The sequence below is a fragment of the Mesoplodon mirus genome (genome assembly GCF_964341445.2).
Source record: "Mesoplodon mirus genome assembly, chromosome: 10".
NCBI classification, from domain to species: domain Eukaryota; kingdom Metazoa; phylum Chordata; class Mammalia; order Artiodactyla; family Ziphiidae; genus Mesoplodon; species Mesoplodon mirus.
In genome coordinates, this window is record NC_138986.1 from 89,258,263 (window position 1) to 89,272,902 (window position 14,640).

Genomic DNA, 14,640 nt, shown 5'->3' on the forward strand with positions numbered 1-14,640 from the left:
CGTGTCTTTTTAAAAATAAAAGTCACTCTTACGTAGCTTCTGAGGGTTCCCTGACTGTACATCAGAGGTGGACCAGGCCTTGATGATCTGTGTTTAGTACATCTGGCTTTTCAAAATACCAACATCCACTTTCCCCTTCTGGTATAGAATTTTCACTGTCTCATCTTCATCTTAGGGGTAACAGTTATCATACTGATTGGTTCACTGTTAAGTTGACATGAATATGCAATTTTAAAAATTCATTTTGTAAAATAACATTTTTCAGCTTTTCCTCTTTTAGTATTTGTAAGTGGAGATGAGAAGATCACTTTTGATGACCTCCTTTGAAAAACATTTTTGAAAAGATTTTTATCAATGGAATTATATGTGTCTTGCAAATTATCTTTTAAATCTTTTTCTCTTTCTTGATTCTTTTTCTTATATAAACTGTTTTTCTTTATACCAGATGACATGCCTTGCATTTCACATTCCCACTGGTCTCAAGGTCACTCTACATTTCAATTTAGCCAAACTGACACCCTGCTATCACCATTTTTCTCCTGATATATTTGGAGAATATGGTCTTGCAATAAATACTAGAATACTGTTTCAAGAACACCCAGTTATGTGAGGTTATTTGAATAGCTTCAATAATGTACCTATGTTATGAAATCAATGATATTGAAACATACCAGAGGATACTGGACTCTGTAACTTCATGATTGATTTTTATTAGTTTCCATTTATCTTTTAAGATTAATGTCAGAAGCCTCCTTGGAATGATGGAAAGGACATTAGCTTTGGTCCCAAACAAACTTGGATACATATCTTAGCTTCTTAAAATATCAGCATTTTCCAATTATCACTGGAAAAATAAATTTAATCTCAGATCTTAGCAGTTTCTTCATCTGTCAAATGGGACAATCGCATCTCCTTTGCAGGGCAGTGTGAAGATTAAATAAGATATTATCTAAATATCTGTGGACATTTTAGTACATAATAGACGACAGTAAACAGTTTTTCTTATTTTCCTACCCTGTTTAGAAAAATCAAAAGAAAAGGGGATTAATTTTCTCTCTTTACTATTAAGGAATTACCTCATGTACAATTAATTATTTTAAAGTTTTATTTGATAAAATAGCAGTATACTAAATGTTAGATAGTGTCTCATTTGTTCAAAGCAATAATGTGACACTGAAGAGTCTTTTCCACTAAATAAGTCATTGTTTTTTCTTGTTTGGAAAGAGAATGACCCTCAGTCAAACCATATAAAAACAAATTTAGTGGAGTATTCAAATCATAAAATTTGTTGATCATGGATTAATTTATATTTTGCAGATATTTTATAGAAATATGCTGTAATCTTGCAAAAAAACATTACCTAAATCTCTTGTAAATCACTGTGTTTTAACATGTTAGAGTACTAACAGTTTTTTATCTTTTTATCTTATTCATTCATTTAACACATAGGTAGTGAGTGACTATTACGTCCTGCCCTATTCTGGGCTCTGGACCTTTGTCATTGAAGCAAACAGAGATCCTTCCTCCTGAGCAGCTTGTATTTCAGCGGGGGTGGAGGCCAGGGAGGGGCACATGTAGTAAGTAGTAGAGCAAGGTGAAGGGCACTGAAGGTCTGATGGGGGCAGACTGTAGTCATAAGCAGGTAATCAGAGTAGGAACCACCAAACACTGATGTTTGAGCCAAGACTGCAGAGAGGTGAGGGGGTTAGTCTTACCCGTGTCAGGGAGGAGCATTCCCAATGGAAGCAATGGTTGGTGCAAAGGCCCTGAGCAAGACCAAGCCTGGTACATCTGAGGAAGACCAGTAAGAAGGCCACTGCAGCTGGGGTAGAGTGAATGGAGTGGGGAGTGCTGGGGAGGGGATAGTAGGAGAAGAACTCTGGGAGTTACAGGAGGCCAAATTACATTCTAAGGACTCTGGCACTTTTTGTAAGTAAACTGAGGCACTGCTGCAAGATTTTGAGCAAAGGAGTTATGATCTAGTTATGATCTGATTTATCTTTCCAAAGGGTCTCTGCCAGGCATCCAGGGAGAAGTCTATTGTGGGAATCCAAGGAAAAGATCATACTGGCCCCATCAGGATGGCCATGGGGGACAGAGGAGGAATGGACAGGCTCTGCACATTCTTGGAAAGGAGAACCGTTGTGATGGATTGGACACAGGAGTGAGAGAAACGAGGCTTTAAGTCTAAAGCTTTTGGCCTGAACAGCTAGAGAAACCTATTTACAATCAATCAGCCAAGATGGTGATGGCCGTGGAGGGTCAGGTGTGTGGGGCAGGGTGGATTCCAGTTGGAAATGCTGATTTTGAGAGGCCTGCTGGAAAGCCAAGAAAAAGTGTTGTGGAGATGGTTGGATGTCTGGAGTTAGAGAGAGTCAGGCTGGAGACAGGAATTTTGCAGATATTTGGGTCCTTTTGGGTAATGTCTTATGGAAGAGGAGTCCGGAGGGCTGAATGAGAGTTTTAGAAGCAAATGGCTGCTTACAGAGCCCCTGAGGTCTCTTTTTTTGTTTTGTTTTTCCTTGTTTCTGTGTTTTTGATCAGAGATCAACAAATTAGAAGATTGTGTATTTGAAAAGTGTTTCATTCCCTCAAGCACACATACACTTCCCCCAGCACTGTTTATTGTCTCCATCAATGACAGGAGAAACCCGAGTAAAATCCCAAACCCAAAAGATGAGAACAGAAATGCAAAGGTGGCATCATTTATGTGACAGCTCACTGCCCAGTCACTAGACTCCTGACACTGTCATCAAATTCAGTTGAGTTAAAATTTCATAAAATAGTGAGATTTTGTTTGTTTGTTTTTTAGTTTTTTGCAGGGAGGGGGAAGCAGAAGGGGGGCTGGTGACTGCAGGCACCAAAATGGAAACTCAAAAGAGAGAAAGTAATTATGTAAATCGTGTTTTTCGAAGGCATTGAGAATTTTTCATTCACATACTCTTAAGTCTCTGCAAGCACATTTCATTCCTGTCTGGAGGGATGAAAGCGTTGCCACGGCCTCATCTGTGGGCTTGCGGCCGGGCAGGTTTCTCTGTGTGTACGTGCAGGGAAGAGTGGGCAGTTGGCAGCCTTTCAGCCTTGATTGCAGTCATTCATAAAACCCAGCCGCGTGGAGGGTGGAGTCAGGGGGAGCTTCCCTGAGATGCTTGCAGGATGCCTCATTTGCATAAATCCTCAGTGATGCTTGAGTGGTGAGGGCTGCTCACAAGCGCTTCCAAGACTGTGAAGAGTCCACATGTGATAACCCTCTGAATAACTGAAGACGTTGCAGGAATAAAAGGTCACTAACTTGGACTCCTAGTCTCTCCATCCATAACCATTCTGGGAAGTTGGCACTGTGGCCTGTCTGTGGCCTCCTTCAGTCTGGCTGAAGGAATAAATCATACGTAAGGAAGACCCTTGATCACCGCAACCTGCTGACATATCAGTCTTCTGTTTCTTAAAATATGAGGGGTCCGTGTTGTTATAAGTCTAATGCCTAGGAGAGAATGGAAATTGCTAGAGCTGAACAGTTTCCACATATTACAACTGGCAGCACCATTATGGTTTATCTCTCAAGCAGCAATAGGCCAGACACAACAATCCAATTACAACTTTAAAGAAATGATAATCCACCCAGGCTGACAACATTCTGAGGAGTGCATTGTATTATTATTTTTTTTTGCATTTATTTTACAACTTTATTGGAGTATAATTGCTTCACAATGGTGTATTAGTTTCTGCTTTATAACAAAGTGAATCAGTCATACATATACATCTGTTCCCATATCCCTTCCCTCTCGCGTCTCCCTCCCTCCCACCCTCCCTATCCCACCCCTCCAGGCGGTCACAAAGCACCGAGCTGATCTCCCTGTGCTATGCGGCTGCTTCCCACTAACTATCTACCTTACATTTGGAAGTGCATATATGTCCATGCCTCTCTCTCGCTTTGTCACAGCTTACCCTTCCTCCTCCCCATATCCTCAAGTCCATTCTCAACTAGGTCTCTGTCTTTATTCTTGTTTTACCCCTAGGTTCTTCATGACATTTTTTTTCTTAAATTCCATATATATATATGTGTTAGCATATGGTATTTGTCTTTCTCCTTCTGACTTACTTCACTGTGTATGACAGACTCTAGGTCTATCCACCTCATTACAAATAGCTCAATTTCGTTTCTTTTTATGGCTGAGTAATATTCCATTGTATATATGTGCCACATCTTCTTTATGCATTCATCGGATGATGGACACTTAGGTTGTTTCCATCTCCGGGCTATTGTAAATAGAGCTGTAATGAATATTTTGGTACATGACTCTTTTTGAATTATGGTTTTCTCAGGGTATATGCCCAGTAGTGGGATTGCTGGGTCATATGGTAGTTCTATTTGTAGTTTTTTAAGGAACCTCCATATTGTTCTCCATAGTGGCTGTACCAATTCACATTCCCACCAGCAGTGCAAGAGTGTTCCCTTTTCTCCACACCCTCTCAAGCATTTATTGTTTCTAGATTTTCTGATGATGGCCATTCTGATGGTGTGAGATGATATCTCATTGTAGTTTTTATTTGCATTTCTCTAATGATTAAAGATGTTGAGCATTCTTTCATGTGTTTGTTGGCAGTCTGTATATCTTTTTTGGAGAAATGTCTATTTAGGTCTTCTGCCCATTTTTGGATTGGGTTGTTTGTTTATTGGCTATTGAGCAGCATGAGCTGCTTATAAATTTTGGAGATTAATCCTTTGTCAGTTGCTTCATTTGCAAATATTTTCTCCCATTCTGAGGTTGTCTTTTGGTCTTATTTATGGTTTCCTTTGCTGTGCAAGAGCTTTTAAGTTTCATTAGGTCCCATGTGTTTATTATTGTCTTTATTTCCATTTCTCTAGGAGGTGGGTCAAAAAGGATCTTGCCATGATTTGTGTCATAGAGTGTTCTGCCTATGTTTTCCTCTAAGAGTTTGATAGTTTCTGGCCTTACATTTAGGTCTTTAATCCATTTTGAGCTTATTTTTGTGTATGGTGTTAGGGAGTGATCTAATCTCATACTTTTACATGTACCTGTTCAGTTTTCCCAACACCATTTATTGAAGAGGCTGTCCTTTCTCCACTGTACATTCCTGCCTCCTTTATCAAAGATAAGGTGACCATATGTGCATGGGTTTATCTCTGGGCTTTCTATCCTGTTCCATTGATCTATCTTTCTGTTTTTGTGCCAGTACCATACTGTCTTGATTACTGTAGCTTTGTAGTGTAGTCTGAAGTCAGGGAGCCTGATTCCTCCAGCTCCGTTTTTCTTTCTCAAGATTGCTTTGGCTTTTTGGGGTCTTTTATGTTTCCATGCAAATTTTGAAATTTTTTGTTCTAGTTCTGTGAAAAATGCCAGTGGTAGTTTGATAGGGATTGCATTGAATCTGTAGATTGCTTTGGGTAGTAGAGTCATTTTCACAATATTGATTCTTCCAATCCAGGAGCATGGTATATCTCTCCATCTATTTGTACCATCTTTAATTTCTTTCCTCAGTGTCTTATAATTTTTTGCATACAGGTCTTTTGTCTCCTTAGGTAGGTTTATTCCTAGATATTTTGTTCTTTTTGTTGCAATGGTAAATGGGAGTGTTTTCTTAATTTCGCTTTCAGATTTTTCATCATTAGTGTACAGGAATGCCAGAGATTTCTGTGCATTCATTTTGTATTCTGCTGCTTTACCAAATTCATTGATTAGCTCTAGTAGTTTTCTGGTAGCATCTTTAGGATTCTCTATGTATGGTATCATGTCATCTGCAAACAGTGACAGCTTTACTTCTTCTTTTCTGATTTGGATTCCTTTTATTTCCTTTTCTTCTCTGATTGCTGTGGCTAAAACTTCCAAAACTATGTTGAGTAAGAGTGGTGAGAGTGGGCAACCTTGTCTTGTTCCTGATCTTAGTGGAAGTGGTTTCAGATTTTCACCATTGAGGATGATTTTGGCTGTGGGTTTGTCATATATGGCCTTTATTATGTTGAGGAAAGTTCCCTCTATGCCTACTTTCTGCAGGGTTTTTATCATAAATGGGTGTTGAATTTTGTCAAAAGCTTTCTCTGCATCTATTGAGATGATCATATATTTTTTTCCTTCAATTTGTTAATATGATGTATCACGTTGATTGATTTGCATATATTGAAGAATCCCTGCATTCCTGGGACAAACCCCACTTGATCATGGTGTATGATCCTTTTAATGTGCTGTTGGATTCTGTTTGCTAGTATTTTGTTGAGGATTTTTGCATCTATGTTCATCAGTGATATTGGCCTGTAGTTTTCTTTCTTTGTGACATCCTTGTCTGGTTTTGGTATCAAGGTGATGGTGGTCTCGGAGAATGGGTTTGGGAGTGTTCCTCCCTCTGCTCTATTTTGGAAGAGTTTGAGAAGGATAGATGTTAGCTCTTCTCTATATGATTGATAAAATTCGACTGTGAAGCCATGTGGTCCTGGGCTTTTGTTTGTTGGAAGATTTTTTACCACAGTTTCAATTTCAGTGCTTGTGATTGGTCTATTCATATTTTCTATTTCTTCCTGAGTCAGTCTTGGCAGGTTGTGCATTTCTAAGAATTTGTCCATTTCTTCCAGGTTGTCCATTTTATTGGCATAGAGTTGCTTGTAGTAACCTCTCATGATCTTTTGTATTTCTGCAGTGTCAGTTGTTACTTCTCCTTTTTCATTTCTAATTCTATTGATTTGAGTCTTCTCCCTTTTTTTCTTGATGAGTCTGGCTAATGGTTTATCAATTTTGTTTACCTTCTCAAAGAACCACCTTTTAGTTTTATTGATCTTTGCTATTGTTTCCTTCATTTATTTTTCATTTATTTCTGATCTGATTTTTATGATTTCTTTCCTTCTGCTAACTTTGGGGTGTTTTTGTTCTTCTTTCTCTAATTGCTTTAAGTGCATGGTTAGGTTGTTTATTCGAGATATTTCCTGTTTCTTAAGGTGGGATTTTATTACTATAAACTTCCCTCTTAGAACTGCTTTTGCTGCATCCCATAGGTTTTGGGTCGTTGTGTCTTCATTGTCATTTGTTTCTAGGTATTTTTTTATTTCCTCTTTGATTTCTTCAGTGATCACTTCATTATTAAGTAGTGTATTGTTTAGCCTCCATGTGTTTGTATTTTTTACAGATCTTTTCCTGTAATTGATATCTAGTCTCATAGCATTGTGCTCAGAAAAGATACTTGATACAATTTCAATTTTCTTAAATTTACCGAGGCTTCATTTGTGAACCAAGATATGATCTATCCTGGAGAATGTTCCATGAGCACTTGAGAAAAATGTGTATTTTGTTGTTTTTAGATGGAATGTCCTATAAATATCAATTAAGCCCATCTTGTTTAATGTATCATTTAAAGCTTGTGTTTCCTTATTTATTTTCATGTTGGATGATCTGTCCATTGGTGAAAGTGGGGTGTTAAATTCCCCTACTATGAATATGTTACTATCGATTTCCCCTTTTATGGCTGTTAGTATTTACCTTATGTATTGAGGTGCTCCTATATTGGGTGCGTAAATATTTACAATTGTTATATCTTCTTCTTGGATCGATCCCTTGATCATTATGTAGTGTCCTTCTTTGTCTCTTCTAGTAGTCTTTATTTTAAAGTCTATTTTGTCTGATATGAAAATTGCTACTCCAGCTTTCTTTTGGTTTCCATTTGCATGGAAAATCTTTTTCCATCCCCTTACTTTCAGTCTGTATCTGTCTCTAGGTCTTAAGTGGGTCTCTTGTAGACAGCATATACATGGGCCTTATTTTTGTATCCATTCAGCCAATCTATGTCTTTTGGTGGGAGCATTTAGTCCATTTACATTTAAGTTAATTATCGATATGTATGTTCCTATTCCCATTTTCTTAATTGTTTTGTGTTTGTTATTGTAGGTCTTTTCCTTTTGTTGTGTTTCTTGCCTAGAGAAGTTCCTTTAGCATTTGTTGTAAAGCTGGTTTGGTGGTGCTGAACTCTCTCAGCTTTTGCTTGTCTTTAAACGTTTTAATTTCTCCATCAAATGTGAATGAGATCCTTGCTGGGTAGAGTAATCTTGGTTGCAGGTTTTTCTCCTTCATCACTTTAAATATGTCCTGCCAGTCCCTTCTGGCTTGCAGAGTTTCTACTGAAAGATCAGCTGTTAACCTTATGGGGATTCCCTTGTGTGTTATTTGTTGTTTTTCCCTTGCTGCTTTTAATATGTTTTGTTTGTATTTAATTTTTGACAGTTTGATTAATATGTGTCTTGGTGTATTTCTCCTTGGATTTATCCTGTATGGGACTCTCTGTGCCTCTTGGACTTGATTAACTATTTCCTTTCCCATATTAGGGAAGTTTTCAACTATAATCTCTTCAAATATTTTCTCAGTCCCTTTCTTTTTCTCTTCTTCTTCTGGAACCCCTATATTTTGAATGTTGGTGCATTCATAGTTGTCCCAGAGGTCTCTGAGACTGTCCTCAGTTCTTTTCATTCTTTTTTCTGTCTTCTGCTCTGCAGCAGTTATTTCCACTATTTTATCTTCCACCTCACTTATCCATTCTTCTGCCTCCATTATTCTGCTATTGATCCCATCTAGAATATTTTTCATTTCATTTATTGTGTTGTTCATCATTGCTTGTTTCATCTTTAGTTCTTCTAGGTCCTTGTTAACTGTTTCTTGCATTTTGTCTATTCTATTTCCAAGATTTTGGATCATCTTTACTATCATTATTCTGAATTTTCAGGTAGACTGCCTATTTCCTCTTCATTTGTTAGGTCTGGTGGGTTTTTATCTTGCTCCTTCTCCTGCTGTGTGTTTTTCTGTCTTTTCATTTTGCTTATGTTACTGTGTTTGCGGTCTACTTTTTGCAGGCTGCAGGTTCGTAGCTCCCGTTGTTTTTGGTGTCTATCCCCAGTGGCTAAGGTTGGTTCATTGTGTTGTGTAGGCTTCCTGGTGGAGGGGACTAGTGCCTGTGTTCTGGTGGATGAGGCTGGATCTTGTCTTTCTGGTGGGCAGGTCCACGTCTGGTGGTGTGTTTTGGGGTGTCTGTGGACTTTTTATATTTTTAAGCAGCCTCACTGCTAATGGGTAACATTGTGTTCCTGTCTTGATAGTTGTTTGGCATAGGGTGTCCAGCACTGTAGCTTGCTGGTCGTTGAGTGAAGCTGGGTGCTGATGTTGAGATGGAGATCTCTGGAAGATTTTCGCCATTTGATATTATGTGGAGCTGGGAGGTCTCTTGTGGACGAGTGTCCTGAAGTTGGCTCTCCCACCTCAGAGGCACAGCACTGACTCCTGGCTCCTCAATTTGGGATGATTTGTTGTCTATTCATGTATTCCACAGATGCAGGGTACATCAAGTTGATTGTAGAGCTTTAATCTGCTGCTTCTGAGGGTGCTGTTAGAGATTTCCCTTTCTCTTCCTCGTTCTCACAGCTCCTGGGTCTCAGCTTTGGATTTGGCCCCGCCTCTGCATGTAGGTTGCCGGAGGGCATCTGTTCTTCACTCAGACAGGACAGGGTTAAAGTAGCAGCCGCTTCGGGGGCTCTGGCTCACTCAGGCCGGGGGGGGCAGTAGGGGCATGGAGTGCGGGGCGAGCCTGCAGTAGCAGAGGCCAGCGTGATGTTGCACCAGCCCGAGGTGTGCCATGCGCTCTCCTGGGGTAGCCGTCCCTGGATCCCGGAACCCTGGCAGTGACAGGCTGCACAGGCTCCCCGGAAGGGGGCCGTGGACAGTGACCTGCACTTGCACACAGGCCTTTTGGCGGCAGCAGCAGCAGCCCCAACATCCCACGCCCATCTCTGGGGTCTGTGCTTTCAGCCGCGGCTCACGCCTGTCTCTGGAGCTCCTTTAAGCGGCGCTCTTAATCCCCTCTCCTCGCGCACCAGGAAACAAAGAGGGAAGAAAAAGTCTCTTGCCTCTTCGGCAGGTCCAGACTTTTCCCTGGACTCCCTCCTGGCCAGCCATGGTGCACTTATCCCCTGCAGTCTGTGTTCACGCCGCCAACCCCAGTCCTCTCCCTGCGCTCCGACCGAAGCCCCAGCCTCAGGTCCCAGCCCCGCCCACCCCGGCGGCCGAGCAGACAAGCCTCTCGGGCTGGTGAGTGCCAGTCGGCACCAATCCTCTGTGCAGGAATCTCTCCACTTTGCCCTCCGCACCCCTGTGGCTGCGCTCTCCTCCGCGGATCCGAAGCTCCCCCCTCCGACACCTGCAGTCTCCTCCCGCAAAGGGGCTCCTAGTGTGTGGAAACCTTTCCTCCTTCACGGCTCCCTCCCACTGGTGCAGGTCCAGTCCCTATCCTTTTGTCTATGTTGTTTCTTTTTTTCTTTTGCCCTACCCAGGTACGTGGGGAGTTTCTTGCCTTTTGGGAGGTCTGAGGCCTTCTGCCAGCGTTCAGTAGGTGTTCTGTAGGAGTTGTTCCACGTGTAGCTGTATTTCTGGTGTTTCTGTGGGGAGGAAGGTGATATCCATGTCTTACTCTTCCGCCATCTTCCCCTGAGCTCCCCATTGTATTATTTTATGTATATTGTTCTGAGTGTAGGTTTTTTTTATCTTCTCTTTCTCTAGAAGCAATGTCAGCTAAAATAAGTCAAATTAGAAGATGTAGGTATACATATTGCCATAGTTTAGAGCTCCCTCAAATTGCTTGAATAACTAGCAATCTGAATCAAACAGCTTTCCCCATGAAAACAGATTCAATAGCTAGCTACCTCACTCTGGAACTGAGGTTAGGATTATAGGTTAGTATGAAAAATATGTTTTTTTCTTGTTTTTTAAAAATAAAATATATTAATTAATTTAAGTAAGTATATTTTAAATTAAGTACATTTAAATTCTAAGTATATTGCTTTTGAGTATTGATGTGTTTATTCTCATTGTCCAATAAAACTTTAAAGTTCAGAAATGCAAGTTTTTACTTAGAAGATTCTATAGCATGTGCAGACAGATGAAGTATGCCAGGTATTATAGTTTTAAAACAAAACCACTGAGTACTTGAGATTAGATGAGGATTTCCTTACATAGACATGGTCTTTCACACACACACACACACACACACACACAAACGTGTTTTGCTTAGAAACCTACCCTTCGTGCTGGCTGACATTCCACATTTATTAGGAAAGAGTTACTTAAACGCACATTGAAGGAAAACTCTAATAAAGTGACAGATTTCTTTTTTTCCCAAAGCTCTGTCTAAATACCTGAATCTGTAGGGGAAGAAAAAAAAGAAATGAACTGAGACAGAGGTTGCATATGGTTTCTCATAGATATAATTCTTCAAAATTTTTTCCAAAGTTGGTGATATTTCCGATATTTTCACAAACCAGTGCATGTAGATTCAACATACTGCGTGGGCTGTTTTTATTTGAGTGGGAATTGCTAAAGATTTCCCAGTGCTATGAAATGTAACTTCCTGAGTGCTGTACTGGTGTAAGTTATATTCACATTTCAGAGCTCAGAAAGTCTTGGGTGTTACTTCTCCCTGGCAACTGCCTGCTTGAATGTTCTCTGAACCCTGCTGCCTGAGTGACCTTCTCCTCCTTTGACTGGTGACCAGTCCATTAAGAGTTTAGCACTTGCACTAGGCAAACACCGTGTTTCTTTCCTTTGAGCCCAGGAGGGAAGGCTTTGAAATGGCCCCGTTTTCTTTTCTCATCACGTTACACATTGATTTCTAAGTCTCACTTGATCGTGTTTGGAATGAGCTCTGTGTGTGTGTGTGTGTGTGTGTGTGTGTGCACGTTTCCATGCATTGTATCCACCATGTTTGCCTGTATCATTTCTTTCAGAAGTGGAGAATTTTGCCATGCAGCTTTTAGCTCTGAGAAAGCAGTTTATCTGCCACTGCCTCACTCCTGATCCACTTCTGGAATAACATGACTGGCCTTAAATATTAGCAGGGTAGTCAACCCTCCAAGGGCAGTCAAAGCTGCCATGAACATTAAGAACCAGGTTCATGGTTGAGAATGCTGTGTCCTAAGGGGCTTTTCCATGTAGCAAAGACTGAGATGTAGGGCCCCAGCTTTATGATCAGGCCTTCTCTATTCAAAGCAAGGTTTGTTTCAAAGCTTTTGAGGTGAAGAAATATCTGAGCCATCCAAGAACAGCCTCAGAAGGGGATGTTTTCTTGTTTATGCCAATGAATCTTTCAAGCACTCTGTAAGCCCTGTTGACATGAGGCTAAAGGCATCTCCTCTTGCTGCCCTTTGGCACTGTGATCCATCCTCTGCATTTATTTTTCTTTGATGGAGAACATAAGACACAAAGACCTTTTCCTGTTTATTTTCACACTATGCAGGTATCTTCTCTATTTATTTTACACACACACACATACATACACCCACTTTATTTATGCACATTTCCTTCTGACTCTTCCTTTTTTCTTAGCTTGAAGGGATTTTGAACTTGGGGGATGTCTTGAAGGCTCTCAGATCTCTTTTTTCATAAAGAGAAAGACCTGTGTGTGATAAAGTGTGTGAAACTAGAGTCCGTGTCTTTCAGTAAAAGAGCCAAAGCCACAGAAAGTCCTGCCCATTTTAAACACAACAGCTGTTCCTATGTTTAAGCTTTCAGATGCCTTCATACGGAGAGGCCAAAGCTTTCAGTAGCCTTGCTCCTATGGGGAAGGCTGCTGACGATCATTTTATTGGTACTAAAAGCAAAATACAATGCCGAGGCCAGCACGGGCTTCATCTGGGTGTAACTGAGCTCTTGGAAGCCTGAGTTGAAGGTTTCCAACCCCCAGGGCTTTCCAGGGACTCCAGGTTAACATTAAGGGGTTTGCAAAGAGTTTCCCTTAGACTTGTTTTCAGTACCATGTTTAATTTCCAGATGTTTCTCCCCATTTTATAATTAATAGTGCATTGTGCTGTCTATCATGCGCCCCAGGTGTGTGGTCAGGGACATGGTGAAGCCTGCTGCCTGCAAAACCCCAAGAAATGTTGAACACCAGCCCCACCAGCCTTCACCGTGAGTATGGCATTGGTTTTATTGACTGAAAATGTCGTCTCTTACACAGATCATTCATTATATATGTATTCATTTACACTGCATGAGGGTGTACAAACTGTGGCTCCTCTGGGGTCTCTGGGGGGTAAAAAGCTACTATTGAATTAGAAATGAACTGAGACAGAGCTCCTGGAAACAGGAGCTCTGTGTATCAAGCATCTTTATTAAGTGATGTTTCTAATGTCATATGGGAAGCATAAAGCTAATTAGAGGAAAGAGACACATTTTTTAGGGCTCTAGGGTGTCAGAAATTCTATACATTTTGGATTTAGAATGTATGTGGATTGGAGCCTAAGACTCTAGGAATATGGAGAAAAGGTACAGAAAGGGCTACTTTCCTTGTTGTGAAAACGGAAGTGCACAGGTAGTTCATGGCCAACCTCACACTGGGTCATTTAAAGGTAAGGGACAATCTAAAAGAGGGATGGCCCATTGGTTTTGTTTTTGTTATTGTAACCCCGAGTGTGGATACGTGAAGGGTTAAATGACCAACCCAAGGGAGCTAGAGGAGAAACCAAATAAGTAAACTATGTTGAAAATGTGGATTTTGATGAGATGAAACTTGAAGAGCTTTAAAATTCTGCAGAGAAGCAAGATATATTCAATCTTTTGAAAAGAATTATGCTCCTGGTAAGAAAAATTAAACATTTCCTTAAAATATCTCAGCAGTGGCAATACTGTTATAATAACCATTACAGCCAAGTAGTTACTACCGGGGAAATGTCTCCTTCCAAGTTTTTTTTGCAAAAGCCATTGAAGAAATGTGTCTTTCGAGTGATTTTCTATAGGTTTCTTTAGCTATCTGAGAATTCTTTGAAATAAGACCAAAATAAAGTAAGAAGATTGTCAAAAGGCTATGAGAAGAACAGTAAATTTTTGTAATTCTTTTGCTATGTCGTTTTTATTCCCATTGGCAAAAACTGAAATTAAATACGATGTTTAAATGCTTATATTTTGTATGTTACATACAATCACAGATTCAAAATTATTTATGTTTTAAGATAAAAAATTTTGGTAAATAAATTTCAAGAGGCTCCATAGATGGGTTATAGATTTTATCTCAGTAAGTATACTCGAATATTGTCTTCTACATTTAGTCAGTACTTTTCAAGGAATACAAATAATTTAGATTTAGCCGCAGTAAAAATGATTTATAATTACATTTTTTTAAGTTCTAAGTTGGAGGAAGTACTCTTAATGATGTTCCCATTTTTTTCTATAAATCTTTTAGCTATAAAGCCTTTTTCCTGATGGTGGAACTTTGGTTGATAATTCATAAAAAAAAATTAATGATCCCCACTTTCCATCTTATGTTCTAGGCATTAGAAAATATTTTACTTATATTAGGATTCAAGCATCTTTGGGGAAAGTTCTTTGAGGAATTAAAGTTGATTTTAAGATGTGTTGTATTCCACATATTGAGGTTCCATTTTAATTGGTCCCACTTATTCCAATGTCCACTTAAAACTGGAATTATTAGATATGAAACAGCTATTGGCATCCTTGTCAATGAGACTTTAATTTTTTTTTCTTACTTTGTTTCTGCTCTCTGTAGACTTTAGTTGTGGAAATCTTTTGTAACTCACCATGCACCTAGTGGGACTTTCCTGGTGGCCACCCTGAATAGAGTGGCTGAGAAGAAGCAGCTGTCATCTTG

General features: G+C 39.9%; 1 protein-coding gene across 3 annotated transcripts in view; it reads left to right on the forward strand.

The window, feature by feature from the left end:
• Nucleotides 1-14,640, forward strand: part of LOC309811101 (regulating synaptic membrane exocytosis protein 1-like) — a gene marked incomplete at both ends in the record, with an annotated part of 212,974 nt that overhangs the window by 68,458 nt on the left and 129,876 nt on the right. For 2 of the 3 annotated variants that reach the window (XM_082633685.1, XM_082633686.1), the window contains one exon: nucleotides 12,864-12,944. The exons of the other annotated variant lie outside the window; for it this stretch is intronic. In XM_082633685.1, coding sequence (XP_082489811.1) covers nucleotides 12,864-12,944 — 81 coding nt within the window. The remainder of the gene's footprint in view (nucleotides 1-12,863; nucleotides 12,945-14,640) is intronic. 3 annotated transcript variants of the gene reach the window in all.